The sequence below is a fragment of the Onychostoma macrolepis genome, chromosome 16 (assembly GCF_012432095.1).
Source record: "Onychostoma macrolepis isolate SWU-2019 chromosome 16, ASM1243209v1, whole genome shotgun sequence".
Classification (NCBI taxonomy): domain Eukaryota; kingdom Metazoa; phylum Chordata; class Actinopteri; order Cypriniformes; family Cyprinidae; genus Onychostoma; species Onychostoma macrolepis.
Window position 1 is genome coordinate 12,525,754 of NC_081170.1, and position 22,458 is coordinate 12,548,211.

Consider the following 22,458-nt stretch of genomic DNA (forward strand, 5'->3'; position numbering starts at 1 on the left):
ACTCCAGAGCAACACGGGAACTTTTATTATGAAAGAGTGACGTATTTTTTTGTTTAACCAGGAACTGCTGGCGCATGCGTAGAACGAAGCGTTTCACCTGTCAAAGACTTTCATCAAAAATGGTTTCATCCGCAGAGTGTCAGTGCTACCTGGACTGATGTCAACATTAACGCTGCTGTATAACAAATGGCTTTACTAAAAGCAGATATGTGATCTCGCCAGCGGCATCCGGGAAAGCGTTTCTTGCTGTCAGTATACCCACCACCGACGTCGCATCTGACCGTACATCGTTCACAACCTATCCATTCAACCATTCACCCATCCATCCATACATTCATCTGCCCACAATATAAACAAAAACATCCAGCCCCTCACAGCTCAGACCTTCTCTAAAAAATCGCCGTCCGACTGACAACGGTAAGCAGCAGCAGCTCACTGGAGAGGATCCGCTAACGTTACTCTATAGCGAGCCTACAGTAGCTTAGCAGTTAGCGTGTGTTTATGACAATTGATCGTGTTTGGTTGGTTATTCTGTCCGTGTGTGGGAGATGTCGTGCCGAGTGGAAAGATTTGGAGATTTGTTTACCATGAACCACTCATTCGTCATTGTCACACTGGCAAATCGTTTTGTAGGACCTCATAGGGGCCTTCTCATCACATAATGGTCCCTTGTTCCCTATCAGCTGATAATGGGAAATGACAACCATCCTGCCAAATGCGTCCATACCATGTACAATTTGTTGGATTTTTGAATTTAGTTCAATTCAGTTGAAAAAATGTGGAAGATGGGGGAAAAAAAAGGCTTCAGATTAACGTGTTTACAATCTTGATTGGTTTTGGCTATAGTAAAACCTGTGGGCTGTTATGGTGCATCTTAAAGGGACAGTTCGTCCTCAAATAGAAATTCTGTTATCATTCACACACCCTCATGATTTCTAAACCGGTATGAATTTTTCTTCAGTAGAGCACAAAAGGAGATTTTAAGCAGAACGATAGCCTTGATTTCTATAGTGTAGAAAATGACTGAATAATGACTGAGATTGCTATTCCTATTGTTTGGAACAATACGAGGGTGAGGACGTGATGGTTTTGGGATGAACTGTCAATTTAATGCATTGTTTTCATTGTAGTTTTTTGAAAGAATAACATGGGAAATAACAACGGCAGACTACAGTGCAGTAAAATACGGAAGTATTTCTTTTTTCCCTAGTCAGTGCTTTATTGTTGTTGTTATTCTTTGCCCTTTGTAGCTTTAAAGTAGCTCACCTGCAACTGAGTCACACCTGTTAATAATTCAACAGCGTCTCACAGCGTCTCCACCAGTGACAGTGAGTTCTTCTGAACACTAAAGGGCCGCTTGAAGCTTAAAAGGATAGTTCACCCAAAAATGAAAATTCTGACATCAGTTACTCACCCTCAAGTTGTTCCAAACCTGTATGAAACAACTTCTGTTGAGCAGAAAGGAAGATAAAGAAAGATGGTAACCACTTACTTCCAAAATACTATTGAAGTCAATGATGATCGTCAATTGGTTTCCATCATTATTCAAAATAACTGCTTTTGAAACTCACATAGGTTTGAAACATCATGAGTAAATGATGACAATGTTAATTTTTGGGTGAACTATTCTTTTAATCTTGAGTATGCTGGTATCTGGGTGTGAGCTCTTGTTTTACATTATCGAGCATGTGATCTACACTGCAGTATTACTCATTGAGTACACTCCTTTTGATTGAGTTTAACCTTTGTGCATTTTTTTTTCTCTGTTCCTTTACACTGAAGGTGTGATGTTCGTACGTGACCTTGGAATTGGCTTTTAGTCCCATTGTGTAGGACGATGAATGCAGAGGAGTTGGAACTCCTTGGTGACTCGAAATACAGAAACTATGTGGCAGCAGTAGATAAGGCCCTTAAAAACTTTGAGTACTCAAGCGAATGGGCCGATCTGATCTCAGCACTTGGGAAGCTCAACAAGGTCTTTTTCTACACCCCCTTGACCACATTTAGAAGCTCCTCCAAATGTGTCACTTGCTTTATTAATCTTATTTTTCTGTATTGTGTGGACAGGTCTTGCAAAACAATGGCAAGTATCAGGTTGTGCCTAAGAAATTGACAATTGGAAAGCGTTTGGCTCAATGCCTTCACCCGGCGCTGCCCAGCGGGGTTCACCGCAAGGCCCTGGAGACCTATGAAATCATCTTCAAGATCATTGGACCAAAGCGCCTGGCGAAGGATCTTTTCCTTTATAGGTAGAGATTGTCCAAGATTGATTTTTCTGCTACAGTGACTTATAGTGCCTAATATGTTCCTTTTCACCCTCCCTCCTCAGTTCTGGCCTCTTCCCTTTACTATCCAATGCTGCTATGTCTGTAAAGCCAGTATTACTTGGGTTATATGAGACCTACTACCTGCCCTTGGGAAAGACTCTTAAACCAGGCCTGCAGGGACTCCTGACCGGTGTATTGCCTGGTCTGGAGGAGGGCTCAGAGTATTATGACAGGTAAAATAAAAGATTTTTAAACTACAATGTACTAGTTTAAAATGTATTATTTATTATGCTTCTTTTAAATCTTCTGTTCTCTTCAAGGCTGCATTTATTTGAACAAAAATACAGTAAAAACAGTAATATAGTAAAATATTTACAGTTATAATACAGTTTAAAATAGCTGTTTTCTGTTTTAATTAGTGCTGTCAAACGATTAATCGTAATTAATCACATCCAAAATAAAAGTTTTTGTTTACATAATATATGTATGTGTACTGTGTATATTTATTATATATAATACATAACATATTTTTCATGAATATATACATAATAAATATACACAGTATATACACACACACACACACACATTATGTGAACAAAAACTTTTATTTTGGATGCGATTAATCGTTTGACAGCACTAGTCTTAATATATTTTATAATGTAATTTATTCTTGTTACAGCAAAGCTGAATTTTTAGCAGCCGTTATTACTCCAGACTTCAGTGTCATGTGATTCTTCAGAAATCATTTTAATATGCTGATTTGGTGCCCAAGAAACATTTATTCTTATTATCAATGTTAAAGAGAGTTGTGCTGTGTAATATTTTTGTATTTGTAAGAATTTTTTTTTCTTTATTTCTTTGATGAATAGAAGTTCAAAAGAAGTTTTTTTTCCACAGTGTTTATTGTCACATTGGATAAATGTAATGCATCATTGCTGAATAAAACAATTTAATTCAAAAAACAAATTCTTACTGACCCCAAACCTTTGAACAGTAGTGTATATTCTAATCATTTCAAATATTCTTTAAAAAAACAAAAAACAAATAAATGTTAAATGATTGAAATCTATATTAATTGGGCAAATGAGCATGTGCAATGAAATATCTAATACTGGCCAAAATATATCCTGAATCGACCAATACAGATAAACAAAAACAATTTCCAATATCAACTGACAACTGATATGTTTCTTGATGTATTGTGCATCTCTAATCTTCAATCTTATTTCATCTGTTGTCTAAAGGACCAATACCCTGCTAGAAAAGGTAGCAGCAGCTGTGGAGCAGCCGGCCTTCTACAGTGCCCTGTGGGGCAGCATCCTAACCAGCCCTGCTGTGCGCTTGCCTGGAGTGTCCTTCGTCTTACTGCACCTTAACAGAAAACTATCCATGGAGGACCAGCTGTACATCATTGGCAGTGACATCGAACTGATGGTATACTGATCAATAGACATAATGCAAGCAAAACGGCCTTTAATAATGAATGATTCAAAATATAGAAATTGTTCAATTGGCCGCCACTGAGTTTTTTTCATGTTCATATCATTGTTTTTATCAGGTGGAAGCAGTCAGCACATCCGTACAGGATTCTAGTGTGCTAGTGCAGAGGAGCACCCTGGATCTTATCCTGTTCTGCTTTCCCTTCCACATGAGTCAGGTAACAATACTGATTTATTTAAGACTTCTTTCACCTTTATTTGTCCCAATGCTAGGAACATTTCCTAAAGTTCTAGCCGAGATCCATCTTTGTTGCTTCTCAGGTGGCAGAGTTGCCTGTCCACCTTTAAAACAGATATTTGTAGATTTGGTTTTAATTATGAGTTATTCACTGCTAGTCACAAAATAGAAACGTTAGTTTAAAGTGTTTGACATAGAAATGAAACACTAACATTACACTGTAACTGTGTGGTTCATTTTAGGCTTCTTGTCCAGACATGATCAGAATTCTGTCTGCAGCACTTCATGTTGTTCTAAGAAGAGACATGTCTCTGAACCGTAGACTGTATGCTTGGCTGCTGGGTGAGATATTGATGCTTCACACACAAACTGCATGCATCCATCCTTTTTATTTTTGTCCCAGCTTTCAATGATATGGCATTCCTTAGCCATGTTTTGCTTGTGTTTGCATATATCCAAGCAGATACACTACCATTCAAAAGTTGTGGTCCATAAGATATTTTTTTCTGCTTTTGAAAGAAGTCTCTTATGCTCACTAAGTATGCTTTTATTTGATCAAAATTTCAATGAAAGAATAATATTTGAAGTATTATAACAAATAACTCTTTTATATAATATTTTAATATATTTAAAAATTTAAATTATTCCTGTGATCGCGAATAATTTTTAAGCAGTCATTACTTCAGTCTTCAGTGCCACACGAGGCTTAAGAAATCATTCTAATATGCTGATTTTGTGCTCAAGTCACATTTCTTATTATTATCAATGTTAAAAACTGTTGGGCGGCTTGATATTTTTTTTCAGGACTTTTTGATGAATCGAATGTTCAAAAGAAATGCATTTATTTGAAATAGAAATCTTTTGTTATGTTGTAAATGTTTTTAACGTTTTATCAATTTAATGCATCTTTGCTGAATAAAAATATTAATTTCTTTAAAAATGATCTTACTGACCCCAAACTTTTGAATGGGAATGTCCATTAGCACTAAAAATAAACAAATTTCTTTGGAAAACTCGCACAGTAGCAATTATGAAAATATTTGCTTATTAAAGACACAGTTAATGAACAATTACAACTAACTAGTTGCAGTGCATGCCATACTTAATTTGTCAACTTGATAGAAACAACTAAAATTTGCTGAAGTTTTTTTTTTTGGTTGACCTTATTTTGTCTCTTACTTGCTATCAATATGCTGTGGATGAATATTGCGGTAAGTTTATATGTTTACAAGTAGCCTGTTATCAAATTTTCATAAACACGTCCTCATTTATTTCCTTGTATCTCTGTAAGTCAACAAAAATGGTTACAAAAATTGAACTCATGTCAATGTACAAATTGTGTGCTTGGTGGTGTTTTCAGGCTTTGATAACAATGGTGTGAAAGCAGGCCCTCGCAGCACCCGACTCAGTAATCCAGAAGAGCACGTCACACACTACTTTAACACTTACTCCAAGGACATGCTTGTTCAGGTAAGGTAAAACCTAGGAATTCAAAGCAGAGTATAAAGTACAAACAGTGAGAGTTTCACCCATTTTTTGAACGTAGCATTAGGGGTGCAATCCAAATTTTATGTCTCAAACTGAGAAGGATTGATGTGGCTCCCTGGTGTTCAAAGTACTCTAAACAAATATTTCCAGACACAGAGAAATCAAAAGCAGTGAAGAAACTTCAAAAGTAATTTTTTTTGTTTGAGTTTCCTTTTGTTGTAAGATCAAACCGTTTTTGTTATGTCTGCAGCGGCACACAGGTGCATGCACACATTTTGTCAATAAGCCACTCTGTGAGTCTTCACTTCTCTCCATGTGGTCTACATGCATGGTTTAGCTTGCAGTGAGACACTGGTCCCAGTGCAGGCACAGACAGAGCTGTTCAGTGCCATGCGTTTAAACCGTCCTGCTACCCCTGGGGTTGAGTTTGGGGCTTCAGCAGGGGGAGTTTTGTTTTTGGCATTTTCCTCTCTTGTTTTATTGGAGGGGGAATTGTTTGATTGCCTGCCATCTGGTTTGGGCCACTTGTTGGATCTCGCTTGTTTGGGAAGTAGGTTATTGCAGGGACCGTCTGTTCCTCTGTCTGTGCAGCCATGCGTTAGACCAAGTGTGGAATCCCTAAAGAGCTGAAATGCACACACTTGCACAGGCATTCACAGTATAATGGAGAGAACTTTTTTCTCAGGGGTACTGCAGAGGAATCTATCTTGGGTACTTCTGTTACATTTAGATTACATTTGTTGTCATCTAACGCTCACTTGAAGTTAATTTTTAAAGTTGGCATGAAATGAAAAGTCACCCTATTTTTTTAAATGCATGTTATAGATCTTGTTATACAATGGTAGCAAAAATGATTATAACACTAGTATTTTCGCCAACTAAAAACGGTTTAAAGTCAGTTATTTCTATCTTTTTCTGTAGTGTGTCAGTAGGAAATATCAGTTTACATTTCCAAACATTCATTTTGCCATTAATTGTAATAATCCAGTGAGATTTTTGTTTGCGTAAGGAGTCTGACAACAGCCAGTGCTCCACACAGAGATCTGATCTGATCATCATCCAGTCTGTCTGGAATGACACAGAACAAACTGAGACAGACTAAATCCAGAAGAACTGTGGCAACGTCTCCAAGATGCTTCACGAAACCTACCTGCAAAGCTACAGTACTGTTAAAAGTTTTAGGGTGTATTCACACCAGGAAAGTCCGCTAGTTCACTTGCTTTGGTCCGGACCAAATACAATGTTGATTTTACCAAATACAATGCTTTCACACTGCTCTTTTTAAAAGTGAACCAGAAATTGTAAACAAAACAACACGTGTGCTAAGGTCATCAATTCATTGGTTCATCCATTCAGCCGTACCAGAGTTTGTTTGTAATCGGACCGAGACCACCTCTTCAGCTTGCTCTCAATTAACTTCTGTTAACTAAATTAAATCAATGTTTGGTGTGAACATTCTTTGCATTTAAAGCAGCTTAGGTGCACTTGCGCATAGTTTTTCAGGTAGCTTTGCAGGTAGGTTTCTTTTAGCATCTTGTAGATGTTGCCACAGTTCTTCTGGATTTAGTCTGTCTCAGTTTGTTCTGTTTCTTCATGTCATTCCATTCGTGTCATTAGCTGGTGAAAATACTAGTGTTCTAATAATTTTGGCCACCACTGTAGATTGTGAATGATTCACCCATGTATATATTTAATTTATATATACTGTAGCTACTTCTGTTTCATTTCAACTTTAAGAACTATAATAATTTACTTACTAACACTGTTAAAATTAATCTTTAGCAAAGATTTGTTTTTCACACTGTACATAATTATTATTGTTGCTGGCCAGGATTTCATTTGTCAGTGCATGCCTAAATTTGTCTATCTGTGTGTTTGTAGGCCATGGTGGGGATCTTGCAGGGGAAGGCTAGAGGAGGGGAGGAGGAGAGCATCCTGATGCACGACTTAAAGCCGTTTCGCATTCTCATCAGCCTTCTAGACAAGCCTGAGCTGGGTACAGCCATTACTACATGATGTCTATGGTAGACAAATGCTTCGACTCACAGAAAGAGGGCTTGCAATTGCCTTGATGCCTTTTTGTCTATTTTATTTAGGCCCAGCAATCTTAGAGGATGTTCTGATCGAAGTGTTTCGCACCCTGCACACTCAGTGCCGTGCTGAATTGGACCTTCAGAACCAAAACCCTTTCAGCAAAGACCAAACTCAGCTTAGCAGGTCTGCACTGCTTTTATCTCACTAGTAGTTTTTACAATTATACAGTTGTATTGCAATATTTTCAGTGTAAATTTATCTTTTGTGGTGTTGTTTTTCAGCAAACTCAGAGAGAACAAGAAAACAGCAGAGCTCATTAAAACCGCCAACCTTTTGTTTAACTCCTTTGAGCCCTACTACATGTGGGACTATATTGCATGCTGGTTTGAGGAGTGCTGCAGGTGTGTGTGGGATAATGGGAGACAAATATAATGTATTTTTGTTCTATTCTTACTTAACCTCTTTCTCTTTTTGTAGGTGGACTCAGAGTAGTCATAACCCTGGAAAGACTATGAGCTCTGAGACGTCAGCACGCTCATTGGTTGAGTTCTGTGAGCTGGTGGACTTCTTGTTGGACATTGTATCTTTGGTTGGTTAACTTTGCACTTAGAATTTAGCAATTGAAATGTTAAGATTACTGCTTTATTATTCCTGTTATCCATTTTCTACTTTTAAAAAAGTGACTTTTTGATAGCTAGAAACAGTAATTCATGTAAACATGCTGAGATTTAGATGGTCTAATCTCCATTCATGTTTCTTTATGTTAGATATAGGCAACTAAACTACGTTTTAGTGACACTTGGATTGTCTTAGCCTCATAGCTTAGACATTTTCTACATGTGTACAAATGTTTATGTGTCCTTGTGAAAGTTTCAGAGATCATCTTGGTCTTAGTTTCTCTAACACTGGTTGTGAATGAACCAATCAGGGTTTCTGAAGTGTGTTTTCTGGCCTCTGCTCTGCTCGCTTCTGTCTGTCTGAAAATCTCTGCTCTCTTTTTCTTCCCTCGAAGCCTACTAGAAGCATGAGGGTTATCTGCCAGGTACGGTACTGCTCTTACTTGCCTCCTTACCTCACCTTGAATTCACTCTAATTGTTTGGCTACCTTCCCAGAAACATCCATAATAAAGTGTCTGTAATCACTTCAGGTTTTCCATTTTTTTCTCCCTGCATCTCACTCTTGACAAAAATAAATGCCACTTCAGCTTCACACTATCACATACTCTGATCTGAAATGCCATGAAAACAGATGAGCGGAGTGATGCAAAAATTAAGATGTTTCTGTGCTGTTATATTAAATTATATCTAAAATGTTATGACATATGATTACCTCAAAAACATTGCTCATGATTATCTATGGATGTTGTGGAAGGTAGAACCATAAACTTGCATGTGCTCACCAATTAAAAAGCTTGTTACTCCTTTTTTACTCCACACATTAAGCCTGAATTGTTCTGTTTTGCAGTTTTGTTAACCATTACTCGTAATGTATAGTACTGACTGTAATGCAGGAATGGGCCTCCAGCTGCCTTGATATTAACGAAGAACTGAACCTCACCCCTGTCTTTTCGTCTGCCTAGGAGACGTACATTGAGATCCAGACAGAGCACCTACCTCAGTTGCTGCTTCGGATGGTTTCTGCTCTTACCACACACCTGCAAGCCCTGGGCCTCAGAGAGCTCACCCACTGTCTGCGCCTCTGCTCGAAGATCCTCAGCAAAGTCCAGCCCCCTCTGGTGTCACCCCTTGCGCTGCCCTCTGGTCCATCATCTGCCGCATCCGCTAGAGACAAAGATGAGAAAAGGGTGAGGGCAGACAATCAAATTATTAAAACATGTTCAGTGAATACATACCCCAAGCCACATATGTACATTATAAAAGCATACTATATGCAGGGTTTACACAGTCATGGAAAAGCTTGGGACAAACCTGGAAAAGACATAAAAGTTTCAATGGAATGTAATTTTTTTCTAGTTTCTAGCAGCTCTAACATATTTCATAATCATCTAGAATTTTTTGAGTGTTATCTTAAAAATAATTTTCATAAATCTGTATCCAGTATTTATCAGGGTTCCTACGGTCATGGAAAACCTAGAAATATATATGGGAAAATTTTGCTTCACAGGCCTGAAAAATACAAACTAAACTAAACAAAAATAAAATAATAAAATAAAACTATCTTTAAAAGTAATGATAAACAAAGTTGCTTTGTAAATGCAGTTGCTGTGATGTATATTTTAAAAAAATATCTCTGTCCAGTAATCAAACCTGCAGGTAACAGGACGATGGACCTCCTTTATTTCTGTCATTTCTATAAACTTTTATTGTGAGAATTGTGAGATTTCAGTGAACGTTTAATTAGTAATGAATATTCAGAGTTATTTATTAGTATTTTTAACATGTAAATGTCAGCTATTTACGCTTCCCTTCATAACTAAAGAAATAAATCAAAAGAAAGTAATAGAATCCTATTTGAATTTTAGTCGCTTTGAGAAGCTTTTATTCAAACCCAACTAGGGAAATACATTGGCAGCAGTGCACAGACAGAGTGTGATGCTAGACTGAAACATAAAACTTTCACTCTCATCTCTGCCCTGTGCTTCATGTACAATTTGTTTAGGCTTTGCTCACAGGGAATATGTAGTGTAGATTAAACAGTAGCTTGACTTAAATGTTCAGAGTTCAGTGCTGAAATGTATTCTTTTCTTCTCTGACTTTATACATCACTCAGTACTTTATCTAACTGCCAATATCAACAGTACTCTGTCAACTTAGAATGTCTCTAATTGTTTTAAAGTCTTTGAAAATGGTCTCTACAGCATTAGTCTGTTAAAGACAAGCCAATATGGCCTGTTTGCTATACAAGCACTGGCCTGGAAACAACCATCCTTTTGCCTGATGGTGTGTGTCTTCCACTGACTCCCTGCTATGGGGCCAATAGCCAGGATGGTCCTCCCTCATGACATAAGTTTGTTAGGGTGTGTGTGCGCCATGACCTGTTTGCTACCTTACTAGGACTATGTGTCTCCATCTTAAGTGAAGCTTTATCGAAATTATGCCAGACTCCCTCGATGGTGCCAGCATGCAGGGAGAGAAAGCAAGGGAATAGGGATGAGACGTTCATGCACAGCTGAGTTCCCCTCTCTAGTGGGAGCCAAGTCTAGCCTCTGAGGCCCAAGAGTCTGTCATTTCCACTCAGGTGAAAATGGCCTTCAACCTCTCAAGCTCCTGCCTTTTCCTCCTCTGGGGCTCATGCACCACACTGTTTGCCACCTGAGTCTGGCTCTGTGCTGCTACACGGTTCTGTGATTGGAACCACTTAGTTGTGGATGTCTGAATGTTTTATAGCGAGCCCACATTGTGATGGGAAGGGCCATCATGTAAAAGTGTAGAACTGCAAGAGATGTGTTCTGGGGGGAAAAATAGCCTCTGATTTGACAAGCATAGAAATCGTTGTAGCCGTATATGCTGTCTCTATGAGTATATAATAATATAATATTTTCGACATGATGAAAATAGGAATTTGCAAAACTGCTTTGATTTTTACTTGACCAAATGTCTACTCAAGACGGATACTTGTGTTTAAAAAACAAAAAAACACTGCACGGAGCTCACCATAATAAAAAAAAATGGATAAGCTATGGAAAAACACTGTCTGAGATCTAACACAATACTTTAAAGGGTTAAATTTAAAAATGTTAGTTTTCTTCTGCATTGATAGCCTAGTGGTTAGCGCACTGACATATAGTGCCTCTGGTGACCCGAGTTCGAGTTCCGACTCGTGGTCCTTTGCCAATCCTGTTTCCAACTCTCCACCCCATGCTCTCCAGTCATTCTCTACTGTATTGTCCGTTAAAAGCATGAAAAAGGCCAAAAATGTTTTTAGTTTTGCAAAGTTTTTGCTTTTACTGTGCAAACAGTGAAGGATAAAGTTGTCTGCAAGCTAACTAAAAGTACCACACCTAAAAATACATAAATTAATCCAATATATTTCATTTGACTTAATGAAACTACCTTGACTGTGAAACTGTTTCAGTTTTGCACTGTGGCGTCTTGCTGGAGAGTAATGAATATAAACTTTTTCATTCCCTATATTTCTCAGACTCTACCAGTCACCCTTGAAGTCTCTGGGAGCACTGATGTATTTGATGATGGCGAGAATGCTTCTAGCAGCCGGTTGTCAGAAAGTGGATTTACTGACTTCATCCAGTACCAGGCAGAACGTGGGGAGCAACCTGATAACATGCAACATCCTGAAGATGATGCATCCAGCCCTGAAGAAGTACCTGTCCAACCCAAACCTAAACCCAAATCTGGGCTCAGTAGTTCAGCCCACATCAAACCCCAGGACAAGCCAGTGATGCAGTGCTGCCTTGAGCATTTCCAGCAGTTTCTTTCTTGCTTAGTGAGGCTTTACATTACCCCAGATGGTCAGACAGAGGCAGGAAAGAGCTGCAGTGCAGAAATGGACACTCTACCTGTGGTGGCTGATAAAAGATGCACAAGTGGGGTTGAGGAGCAGATGTCTTCTGAGCAGATGGAGTGTCTGGCTGCATTCACTGCCGCCTGCCAGCTCTTCCTGGAGTGCTCTAGTTTTCCAGTCTATATTGCTGAGGGAAACCTAAAGTCATCACCCACTAGAGAGGAGCAGGCAGGTAAAAATGACCTTCTATTGCCATTTCGTAACTTTAACTCTTTACCAGGGTGTGACCAGGACATTGTTTTGCTTGACTGCCTTCCTGAAACATAACTCAGGAATAAAGTGTTGGTTACCACTTCAGTATACATTCCTTACATACATAATTTTAAAATCTATGTTTTTTTTCACATGGATTATACCTTTATTAAATGCAAAGGGATTCTGGGGCAGTTAATGAATATAATTTATATAAATACAGGGTTTGTTTCACACTCAAAATCCTTTTATGTAGCATATTTGTTTTGTTCCAATGCTTGCCTGACAGGTGAAAGTGTTCAGCCTGCATTGTGGCTTCAGACCCTGATGGATGCGTGCTGTTCAGCAGCTGATTTCAGTATTCAAGCAGTGGCTATCTCACTTGTAATGGACCTTGTCGGACTCACACAGTCTGTAGCTATGGTGACAGCTGAGCGTGTGGCAAGTCCAGACTCGGACCAGCCAATGAGTCCGAGCCAGGGGCGTGTTGCAGTGGTGATTCGACCACCACTCACACCGGGTATCTTGAAGTACATTGCAGAGAAAACTAATTTCTTCAAGGTGTGCATTATTTCCTTCCTCAATTGCATTCTTTTGTAGTCTCTTCTTCTATCTTGATCACGTTTTCACTTCTGTCTTGTAGAGTGTAGCTCTTATTTTATGGGATCAGTTGGGAGAGGAGACCCCCCAGCATCACAAGCGCAGTGTGGAACTCTTTTACCAGCTTCACAATTTGGCTCCCTCACCCAGCATTTGTGAAGATGTCATTAGCCAGCAGCTCATGCATCGGGACAGGGTCAGTCATACATGCACCTCATAGACATCCCACTAAAATTGGCATAGAGTTGCACAACTGTACATGCCCAGATTTGTTTTCACATCTATTACCAAATTTTATTTTAGAGAATACGTCTGGAGGCTCATGTAAAATTCTCAGTTCTTTGGCACCTAACCAGAGACTTGAATATCACCAAGTCCTCCCCTTTCAATCGGACCTTTGACAGGTAACAGCACCTTTATGGTAGATGAAGTCTAAATATACAAAAACAATTTTTCAGTCACCTCACCGTTCTGTTCCTCTTGTAGGTCTCTGTTTATCATGTTAGACAGCCTCAGTTATTGGGATGGCTCTGCAAGTGCTGTAGGCAGGGCCTGGCTGAACCAGGTTTTGCAGAGACATGACATAGCTCGTGTTCTAGAACCTCTACTGCTTCTGCTGCTGCACCCTAAAACCCACCGTGTATCCATACAACGGGTTCAAGCACAGCGTCACTGGACCCAGGTCTTTCCCAACCCCCTGGAACAAGAGTCCTCTGAACCTATTTACATGAGGGATATGGGCTGTACTGAAAGTAAGAGGGTTTTTCTAGCAATTTAAATAGATTTTTTTTTTTACATTTTTTTTTACCATGCATTTGTCTCCTCCGCAGATTATAACCAGATATCAGGGGATGGCCACAGGGGTGTCCAAGCGTGTAGCAGATGTCTCCCATTGGATGATATGGAACCCTTTAGTCTCACGGTTAACCCTTTGAGTGACAGTCTTTCTCTCTTGAGCCTCAGCAGTGAGAACCTTCAGCTCTGTGGTGAATATCAACCTCCTGATCAGCAGGGGGAGCCCCAGAGCTCAGATTCGAGTGGCTCTCAGTCATCCACTGTAGACAATGGCAGCTTTGATGAACTGGAGGGAGGTGGTAGCACTATTAATATATCTGATCCTGTACTTTGTCAGTCTGTTTCATTAGAGGAAGAGTCCTTGCACAAAGCAGTGTCTGCTGTGCTTTTTGATATAGTGGACAGGGTGGTGCAAATGGTGGAGAAAGAGTCCTTTGAGACACCATCTCCTGATGGCTGGCCTCAGACAGACTCTGACAGTTCCAACTCATCCAACGATATGTCTAATGGCCCATGCATCACCCTTGCCCCCTTCTCCAACACCCAACCTAGAACGCTCCCAGAACTGGTTGCAGGGGGAACCTTGGAGTTCCTGGCTATGGCTTCAATCGATGCTTCAGTGGAAGAGGAACATCGGGAAGGCATTGCTCGCCATAGCTCCTCCCCTTCGATCATTACACTGCCCGATGGTGTTGGCAGTGCTGCCACTGAGCAGAGTCTCCAGGTTGATGACCCCCACCGCAAGCGCAGCCACAGCAGCACTCAGCTCAGCCTAAAGGGCAAGATTATGGAGCGTCTGGTTGACAAATCCCCAGGAGCCAAGCCCAAAATCAAAAAGGTCAAGAGGAAAGATGATGAGAGACGCAAGACCAACCAGGCCGAGAAGAGCCGGCCACCCAACATCTTCTTCGGTGACAGTCTTGACCTGGAAAACTGGTACAGCTGTGGGGAAGGGGAGGTGTCAGAGATTGAGAGTGACATAGGCTCACCCACTGGTGGGGCTGCTGGTGGGGCGGGAGGATCTCGCACCTCTGGGTCACCTCCTCGTTTTAACATCCATCCCCTATACCAGCATGTGCTGCTGTACCTTCAGCTTTATGACTCCTCTCGAACTCTGCATGCGCTCTCTGCCATTGCAGCTATGCTACGTGCTTCACCAGCAGGATTTGTGAGCGCCATTTCCACCACCAGCATAAACAACACATACACGCCGCAGCTCTCTCTTCTGCAGAACCTGCTAGCACGCCATCGCGTCTCTGTCATGGGCAAAGACTTCTACTGCCCCATCCCACAGGACTCGCACTCCCACTCCTTCCGAAGTGCCATGTTCCTGGAGATCATCATCTCCCTTTGCCTCTATTTTCTGCGCAGCTATTACTCGGCCCATGTGGCCGCCACATCAACAGACCTGGCAGGCAACCACGCCATGCAACTGACCAGCGTGGAGGTGTTAACTTTGCTCTTCAGTGAGCTCGTCAAAGTCACTGGGGGCTCAGCCAAGGGCTTTGCAAGCTTTATTTGCGACGTACTGTCCAAATGCAAGGTGCAGAAGGTAGTGCTACACTGTTTGCTTTCCACCATCTTTAGTGTCCAGAAGTGGCATGAACACCATGTCCGTGGCACCAATGTGGCTACAGTTGAGGAGGGCCTTTCAGAAGACAGTGTCATCAATTTGTCAGAGGACCAGTTGGACAACTGCAGCGCCATACAGTCACAACTCCTGCGTCTGCTGCAGAGTCTGGTGGTGTTGGAGCACCGTGTGATGATCCCAGTGGAAGAGGGTGGTGAGGGAGGTCCGGGGTCGACTGTGTCTAGTGGAGGACCTAATGGCCCCGGGGCTGGGTTTGAGCTGATTGGAGGCGAGGTAGAGCATGTCAACCCGCAACAACCGATGACTTCCCTGCAGTACCTGCATGGGCAACCCATCACAGCTCAGGGCATGTTTCTATGCGCTGTGATCCGAGCCCTGCATCAGCATCATGCTTGCAAGATGCATCCACAGTGGATTGGCCTTATTACAGCTTCTCTGCCATACATGGGAAAAGTCCTTCGGCGAGTGGTTGCATCTGTTACGCTTCAGCTGTGCAAAAACCTTGACAACCTTATCCAGCAATACCGTTACGAGACGGGCCTCACGGACACCAGGTACTCGTCCACTTCAGTTATGTAGCAGAGAAACAGAGTCATATTGCAAAGCATGTTATTATTTAAGTCTTTAAACTGTCAATAAAGAGTATAATCACAAACTAATTGGCTATTTTGACTTGAAGTCATGTGGTAGTATATTTACATCCACAAGAGGGCACTGTTCACCATCAGTTTCTTAGTTACTGCCCTAACAATGTCATGGCAGGCTTTAAAAGGCACTTTAGGGATTATAAATTAAATACTATGCACTTTTGAAGTAATACTTTGTTTATGATGAGAAATCCAGTGTGTGTTTGTGTGTACGCTGTGTGTATTTTTAGGCCCCAGTGGATGGCACTGTGTATCCCTCCTGACCTGATTTTGACTGTACTAGAAGGAATGACAGCCATAATTCATTATTGTTTGCTGGACCCAACATCACAATATCACCAGGTGAGGGAGCTAGCTAGCCATGTTTGTGTTTCATGGCTCCTAATTGCTGAATGTAGTGGACAAAAATAAGTGAATGATACTTTTATATACTGTATGTGTGTGTGTATATGTGTGTGTATATATATATATATATATATATATATATATATATAATGAGTGCATGATTTTTTTCAGTATTAATTTGTGCTTACTGCTTAGGTGCGGGTTTTGAATTAGTGTTTTTCTTAATCTTTATGTGCATGTATTCCTCAGCTGCAGGCAAATGTAGATCAGAAGCACCTTGCGGAGGCCCGTGCGGGGATTCTCTCCATCTTGCACACAATTATGTCCTCTGTAACCCTGCTGTGGGGTGTTCTCTTTCTGGCTGACAGTTCTGACAGGCCAGCTGCAGCTTCTGCCTGCTCCACCTCCAATATCAACCTAGGATCCACAAAGGTACCATGAGGAGACTGGACTTGTGTCTTGAGACATGTGATGACTGTGCTTTAATGCTTCTTGTAGTCTATGTGCTGTGCTAACTAGAATTGTTTTCATGGGTTGTTCACAGAATCTCAGGCAGCAAATTCTAGAGCTGCTGGGTCCAATCTCAATGAATCACGGGGCTCACTTCATGGCCGCTATTGCCTATGTGTGGAATGAAAGGAAGCAGGCTAAAACTTCATCCAGGAACAAGGTATGAGCTACACCAGAAGTCAGTGTTTAGTTTTGTACTTTGACACTACAAAACAAACATATTTCATCTGTGTGCCTGTGTTTTAGGTAATTCCCATAGCTAGTGAGGAACAGCTTCTCCTTGTGGAACTTGTTCGCTCAGTAAGTGCCATGCGAACTGAGACGGTGATACAGACAGTGAAAGAAGTTCTAAAGCAGCCCCCAGCCATCGCCAAAGAGAAGGTATAGTAAAATATACACCCGACTACTCTTGTAATTCCTCTCCAGTCACTGTCTGTTACTGCTGTAGGTTTTAAAGGTGGCTTTAAGACTCACCTTCACCTTTCTTCATTTTACAGAAGCATCTTTCCCTGGAGGTCTGCATGCTTCAGTTTTTCTATGCCTATGTGCAGAGGCAAGTGAACTCTACTAATATCAGTGTATGCCAAATGTATTGTTTAAATTACTCTGTCAGTCTCACTGCTCTTGCCTCATCTCCTTTAGGATTCCAGTGTCTAGTCTGGTTGATAGCTGGCCATCACTCTTGGCATTGCTAAAGGACTCTGTCCAGCTCAGTCTGCCTGCTCCAGGACAATTCCTTATACTAGGGTAAGTAGCACAGCCATACTTTAATTTTGAAAGTTTTACTTATAAATGGTGGCAAATGAAAGAGATTGAATGTGTCTAATAACAAATTATATGAAGTAAACCCTGTTATAAATGTAATGTTTACCCAGTGGTTTCATTTTGAAAATAGACACGTATACAAGATGTTGATTTGGTCACTTTAGGTTTACACACATATTTATTGAAAGATCACAGATTACCAGTATGTCTTTTTTTTTTTTTTAATAAGATTTCATTAACTGTAAACCACATTTTATTGGAATGCCCTTTTTAAATAATATTAAGCAACATTTTATTCAGAAACCTCATTAATGGACATCTTTATCTGTTACATTGTTGTTAGAAAATATTGTTAAATTATTGTATATTATTTTATTTATTTACTGAAGCTTTATTGTGGTTATTGTTTTATTATTTATAAATTTTTACACTAAGTTTGCCATAAAAATAGCATTTGCTGCTGATGTTAAAAAAGTAACAGTAAATAGACACATATACGATTACAGTAAGTATTAGAAATTAATTTTAATGTTTTCTTTAGTGTATTGAATGAGTTTATTCTAAAGAACCCCACCCTGGAGAGCAAGAAGGACCAGCGAGAGCTACAGGTGACATTTCCCACACTCTCCACCCTTACTTCCATTAAAAGTACAATGTTTTTTTTTTTTATATGGTTTACATGGTTTGACATGGTGTCAGCTGTTTCTCTTACACGTTTTTTTTTTTTTTTTTAATTTTCACATTAAATTATAAAACCATGATTCCACAGGATGTGACCCATAAGATCGTAGAGGCTATTGGCACGATTGCAGGCTCATCCTTAGAACAGACCACATGGTTGAGGCGAAACCTGGAGGTGAAACCCTCCCCTCAGATCATGGTGGACGGGGCCAGTCTGGAGGCCGATGTAGAAGGTCAGTGACTGTGTATCAGTGTTTATGTAAGGCATATCCCATGTACGTCGACTCATGTTAGCATGCACATCTGCATGAGTGTATGGCGAGTCTCTCACTAACACTATGTGCATTTCAGATCTAATGCTCACAGTGATGGAGGCCTCCAGCTTCACTCCATCTGTATACAGCGTTCACGCCCTCACATTGCTGGCTGAGGTAAACACAGAATGTTAAATCCACGCTCATTTCCTCTTTTAAGCACACGGCAAATCCAAATCTACCACAGTCGGTGCAGCAGATGACATTTGTAGGGAAACTGGAATGTTGCATTGGTTTCAAGCACACCAGGAACATTCACAGGTCACCAGAGGACGTGCTCTGCCCTGCCCTGCCCTACTTGTCTTGTATTCTTGCTTTGTTGTGTTAATTTGGCTTTCTGTGGATTGCATTAATATGCTCATGTATGCATGGGTGTCTTTGCAGGTCTTGGCTCATCTATTAGATATGGTCTTCTACAGTGATGAGAAGGAGAGAGTGATTCCTCTGCTGGTCAACCTTATGCATTATGTTGTGCCCTATCTGCGCAACCATAGGTATTTAGTCTTCAAAATCCAAAACTTGTAGACACAGGATGAGGAATTGACAGTTAATTGGTCACAGAGTTGCTGAAGCTGCTTCATTGTCTTGGATTTTGTAATTCTAATATATTATAGGGATCAAGATCTTGTTGCTCTGTCCTCTTTTCCACCAGTGCTCACAATGCCCCCAGTTATCGTGCATGTATCCAGCTGTTGAGCAGCCTCAGTGGTTATCAATACACCCGGAGAGCTTGGAAGAAAGAAGCCTTCGACCTGTTTATGGATCATACCTTTTTCCAGATGGACTCCTCTTGCGTCAGCCAGTGAGTACTGTACTGCACAACATGTCCGTTCTTCTTGTCGCTGTGGTTTTACTGCGACTCACAGGGCAATGTGACCTCTAGTTGACCACATCTCCCTCTTTCAGCTGGAGAGCAATCATAGACCACCTGATGACTCATGACAAAACCACTTTCAGAGACCTGATGAGTGAGTCTTCCCTTTCTACTAAATGGGCTATCCAGCTGCGCCCATCTTATTGCTTTATTTCCATCATCGAGTTGATGTTTTTTGAGCGTTGTAGAGAGGAACTTGCTAACATTTTGTACATGTGCAGCCCGAGTTGCCGTGGCTCAGAGCAGCTCTCTGAGTCTTTTCACCAATCGAGATGCAGAGCTTGAGCAGAGAGCCATGCTACTCAAACGACTTGCCTTCACCATCTACAGCAGCGAGGTGGACCAGTACCAGAAATACTTGCCAGACATACAAGGTACACACATCCATTGATTTCAATGTGCTTTCGGGAAAACTATTATGCTATTTTTTCACTTGACTTCAAACTAACATGGCTATTTCCACAAAATCAAAGGCCGATATCATACGGACTTAACTGTAAAATTCTAGGGCTGTATCCCTAGACACTTTGAGCACTTTGTTCACTAAAAGTGCTGCGGCATGAGATGTGGGAATTAATTTAGCATGACGCTCATAGTGTATAGGTATTCTCAAGCGGAGGTTGAGTGCACATTGGTTGTACACTTATTATTGCAGTGCATTATGGGATTGAATAAGTGCATTTGTTAATGTCCACTATGGTTTTGGACACTACTACAATTGGCTGCCCCCATAATCACTGCACTATAAGTGTATAGACAGCAGTTTTGGACACAGGCAATTTCTACCTGTCCAAGGTTTGATGTGTGAAGACCCTACAGTTGCACTAGTACCCTGTAAAAGCATAAAAATAAGCTGTAAATAATATGTCGATGTGATTTTCAGAGCGTCTTGTGGAGAGCTTACGACTCCCTCAAGTGCCCATCCTCCATGCTCAGGTCTTCCTCTTCTTCAGAGTGCTGCTACTGCGCATGTCCCCCCAGCACCTGACCTCACTCTGGCCCACTATGATCACTGAGCTGGTGAGGATATGGCACACCTTGCACATTTACATATTACATATAATCACAAGCAAGCTGTAAGCTCTGATTCTGAAATAACAGAAGTTCCTGGGGACAATCTAAAGAGAAATAGTTATTTGGTGGACTTTTTTGTCTCATTCTTTTAGCACAATTAAGCAGGCTTGTTTGTTTCTTCCTTCAGGTTCAGGTTTTCTTACTCATGGAACAGGAACTCACTGCAGATGAAGACATCACCAGGTACTCATTATTTAAATCTGTAGCAATCCTCCACATTTTAGCGTTTTATCTTTGCGTTTTTGTTTGAGAAGTAGAATCTTGTTCATTTTAAGACATTATGGGTGGTTCTGTGTGTTGAATTCTGATGTGGTTTCTGGCATCTCTCCAGGACCTCAGGTCCCTCGGTTGCAGGGCTTGAGACAACATACTCAGGGGGCAATGGCTTCTCTACCTCCTACAACAGCCAGCGCTGGCTTAACCTCTACCTGTCTGCCTGCAAGCTGCTGGACCTGGCCCTCGCTCTGCCCTCTGAGAGTCTGCCTCAGTTCCAGATGTGGGTGTCCTTGCATGTTTTTACACACTGAATGTTTGAAATGTATTTTAGTACAAGGCAGCAATGTTTCTTGTTGTAAGGTAATGGAATAGCTGAATAGCTTTAAAAACCTCAGTTTAGACTGTTCCAGCACTCTGTTTTTCTTCATGGATAAAATTTATTACGAATATTGAGCATATTTCATGTGAAAGACATAATAATACTCTATACCACAGGTATCGCTGGGCTTTCGTCCCTGAAGCCTCGGATGACTCTGGTCTGGAGGTCCGCAGGCAGGGGACCCATCAGAGAGAGTTCAAGCCCTATGTTGTCAGACTGGCCAAGCTGCTGAGAAAAAGGGCCAAGGTAATACTACCATATAACATTTGACCTGCATTTAACGATGGAAATCTATTCAATTCTGTCCTATTGGAGCCTTAATATTTTAATAAAGATTCATTCCACATCATTAGCATAGGTCCTATAGATTATTCAGTAGGTTTGCTAATGCTTTTAAGCCTAGGATGTTCATTACTCTCATGGGAATACCTCCATTAACTCTAGAAAAATCCAGAGGAAGACTGCTCCACACGCACTCTGTCCTGGGAGCCCGGACAGCTCCTGCTCACCCTTTACGTGATCCGCAGCATGGAGCAGCTCCTCCCTTTCTTCAACCTTCTCAGTCAGGTCTTCAGCAGTAAAGGTAACAGCCGCTCAGGACCATATCACAGCCCTACTCCCAGAGATGGCCCGTTCCCTGGCAAGGATGGCAAACTGGAGAGCCAGAAAGTCTTCTGGAGCCGGGCCAGACAGAACATTGAGGAAATGGTTGAGAAGGACTTTCTTGAGGGACTCATCAAAACGTGACCTGACATGAACAAAAAAGTGAAAACTATTGAGCTATGGCAAAAACACTAACACCTCACCTTTTAAAAATGGAAGAGAACAAACCAACAAAAAAAGAAGTTTGTACATTTCTTTTTTTTGCTTTTTTTTGCTTTTCTAATTAATGTATTTTTCCCCAAAAGCTATACTATTTAATTTAAAGTCTTTTACTTGTAAATATGGCCCGTTGTGATTATTTCTTCATTTGTTTGAGCCTATAAGATAGTATGATGATACTGTGCCATTCCATATTGTGGTGACTTGCCTAATAAAGAGACATATCATGTGAATTTAAAACATTTTTGAACTCCCTCATCCACAGAAAGGCTTGTAGCAGACCTCATGTCCATAACTAATCAAACTTGCACTAATGTTTATTTCCTTTTGGATTAGTTTTCAATGGTGTCAGCAAAAACCTTTTGTGTAAGAAAAAAAATATACATATATGTGGACAATTAAAAGTCATGTTGCTTTGAAATGATCAAAGCCATAATGAAAATATTGTTGCTTATCAGAGTAGGTGGGAGAGAAGAAATAAAACAGAAATGTTTCACGTGCGCCACAGCTGTTTTTTCTTCTTTAAACTGTGATCTAATTGAACAAATGTAATGAAATAAACCTTACAGAATACTTACGTTAAGCAAGCCACGCTGTAATGTGCCGGGTCAGTTTGTGAACTACTCGCCTAGAACGATTATTGAATTAAAGGATTCGAATTCTTTCGGTGTTTCAGTGATTAGACTCGAACGAATTCGGCTAAT

At 40.7% G+C, this 22,458-nt stretch overlaps 1 protein-coding gene across 4 annotated transcripts; it reads left to right on the plus strand.

Annotated features, from left to right (window-relative positions):
• Positions 1–45: 45 nt before the first annotated feature.
• On the plus strand, positions 46–22,250 carry dop1a (DOP1 leucine zipper like protein A). Of its 4 annotated transcripts, none has more exons than XM_058746141.1 (38): positions 46–417; positions 1,783–1,975; positions 2,068–2,249; positions 2,330–2,500; positions 3,512–3,701; positions 3,826–3,924; positions 4,187–4,286; positions 5,305–5,414; positions 7,314–7,428; positions 7,529–7,649; positions 7,748–7,867; positions 7,944–8,055; positions 8,479–8,508; positions 9,047–9,271; positions 11,569–12,121; positions 12,431–12,702; positions 12,785–12,937; positions 13,045–13,145; positions 13,228–13,493; positions 13,572–15,681; positions 16,005–16,116; positions 16,369–16,551; positions 16,664–16,789; positions 16,876–17,010; positions 17,127–17,182; positions 17,272–17,376; positions 17,936–18,002; positions 18,164–18,308; positions 18,427–18,506; positions 18,774–18,883; positions 19,042–19,191; positions 19,296–19,357; positions 19,485–19,637; positions 20,147–20,283; positions 20,465–20,520; positions 20,669–20,833; positions 21,049–21,178; positions 21,377–22,250. In XM_058746141.1, the coding sequence occupies exons 2-38, from the start codon at positions 1,838–1,840 to the stop codon at positions 21,677–21,679; spliced, it is 7,443 nt and encodes a 2,480-aa protein (XP_058602124.1). In that variant the 5' UTR covers positions 46–417; positions 1,783–1,837; the 3' UTR covers positions 21,680–22,250. The 4 variants fall into 4 exon arrangements, with proteins under 4 accessions (XP_058602124.1, XP_058602126.1, XP_058602125.1 ...); XM_058746143.1 differs by having other exon boundaries at positions 5,332–5,414; XM_058746142.1 differs by having other exon boundaries at positions 46–248.
• The last annotated feature ends 208 nt before the right edge of the window (positions 22,251–22,458 follow it).

Bases quoted from the DNA above. Each gene is read 5' to 3' on its own strand.
- dop1a (XM_058746141.1), top strand. From the start codon at position 1,838: ATGAATGCAGAGGAGTTGGAACTCCTTGGTGACTCGAAATACAGAAAC. The intron at 7,868-7,943 runs GTGTGTGTGGGA...CTCTTTTTGTAG, and splicing joins TGGTTTGAGGAGTGCTGCAG to GTGGACTCAGAGTAGTCATA. The intron at 9,272-11,568 runs GTGAGGGCAGAC...TATATTTCTCAG, and splicing joins GAGACAAAGATGAGAAAAGG to ACTCTACCAGTCACCCTTGA.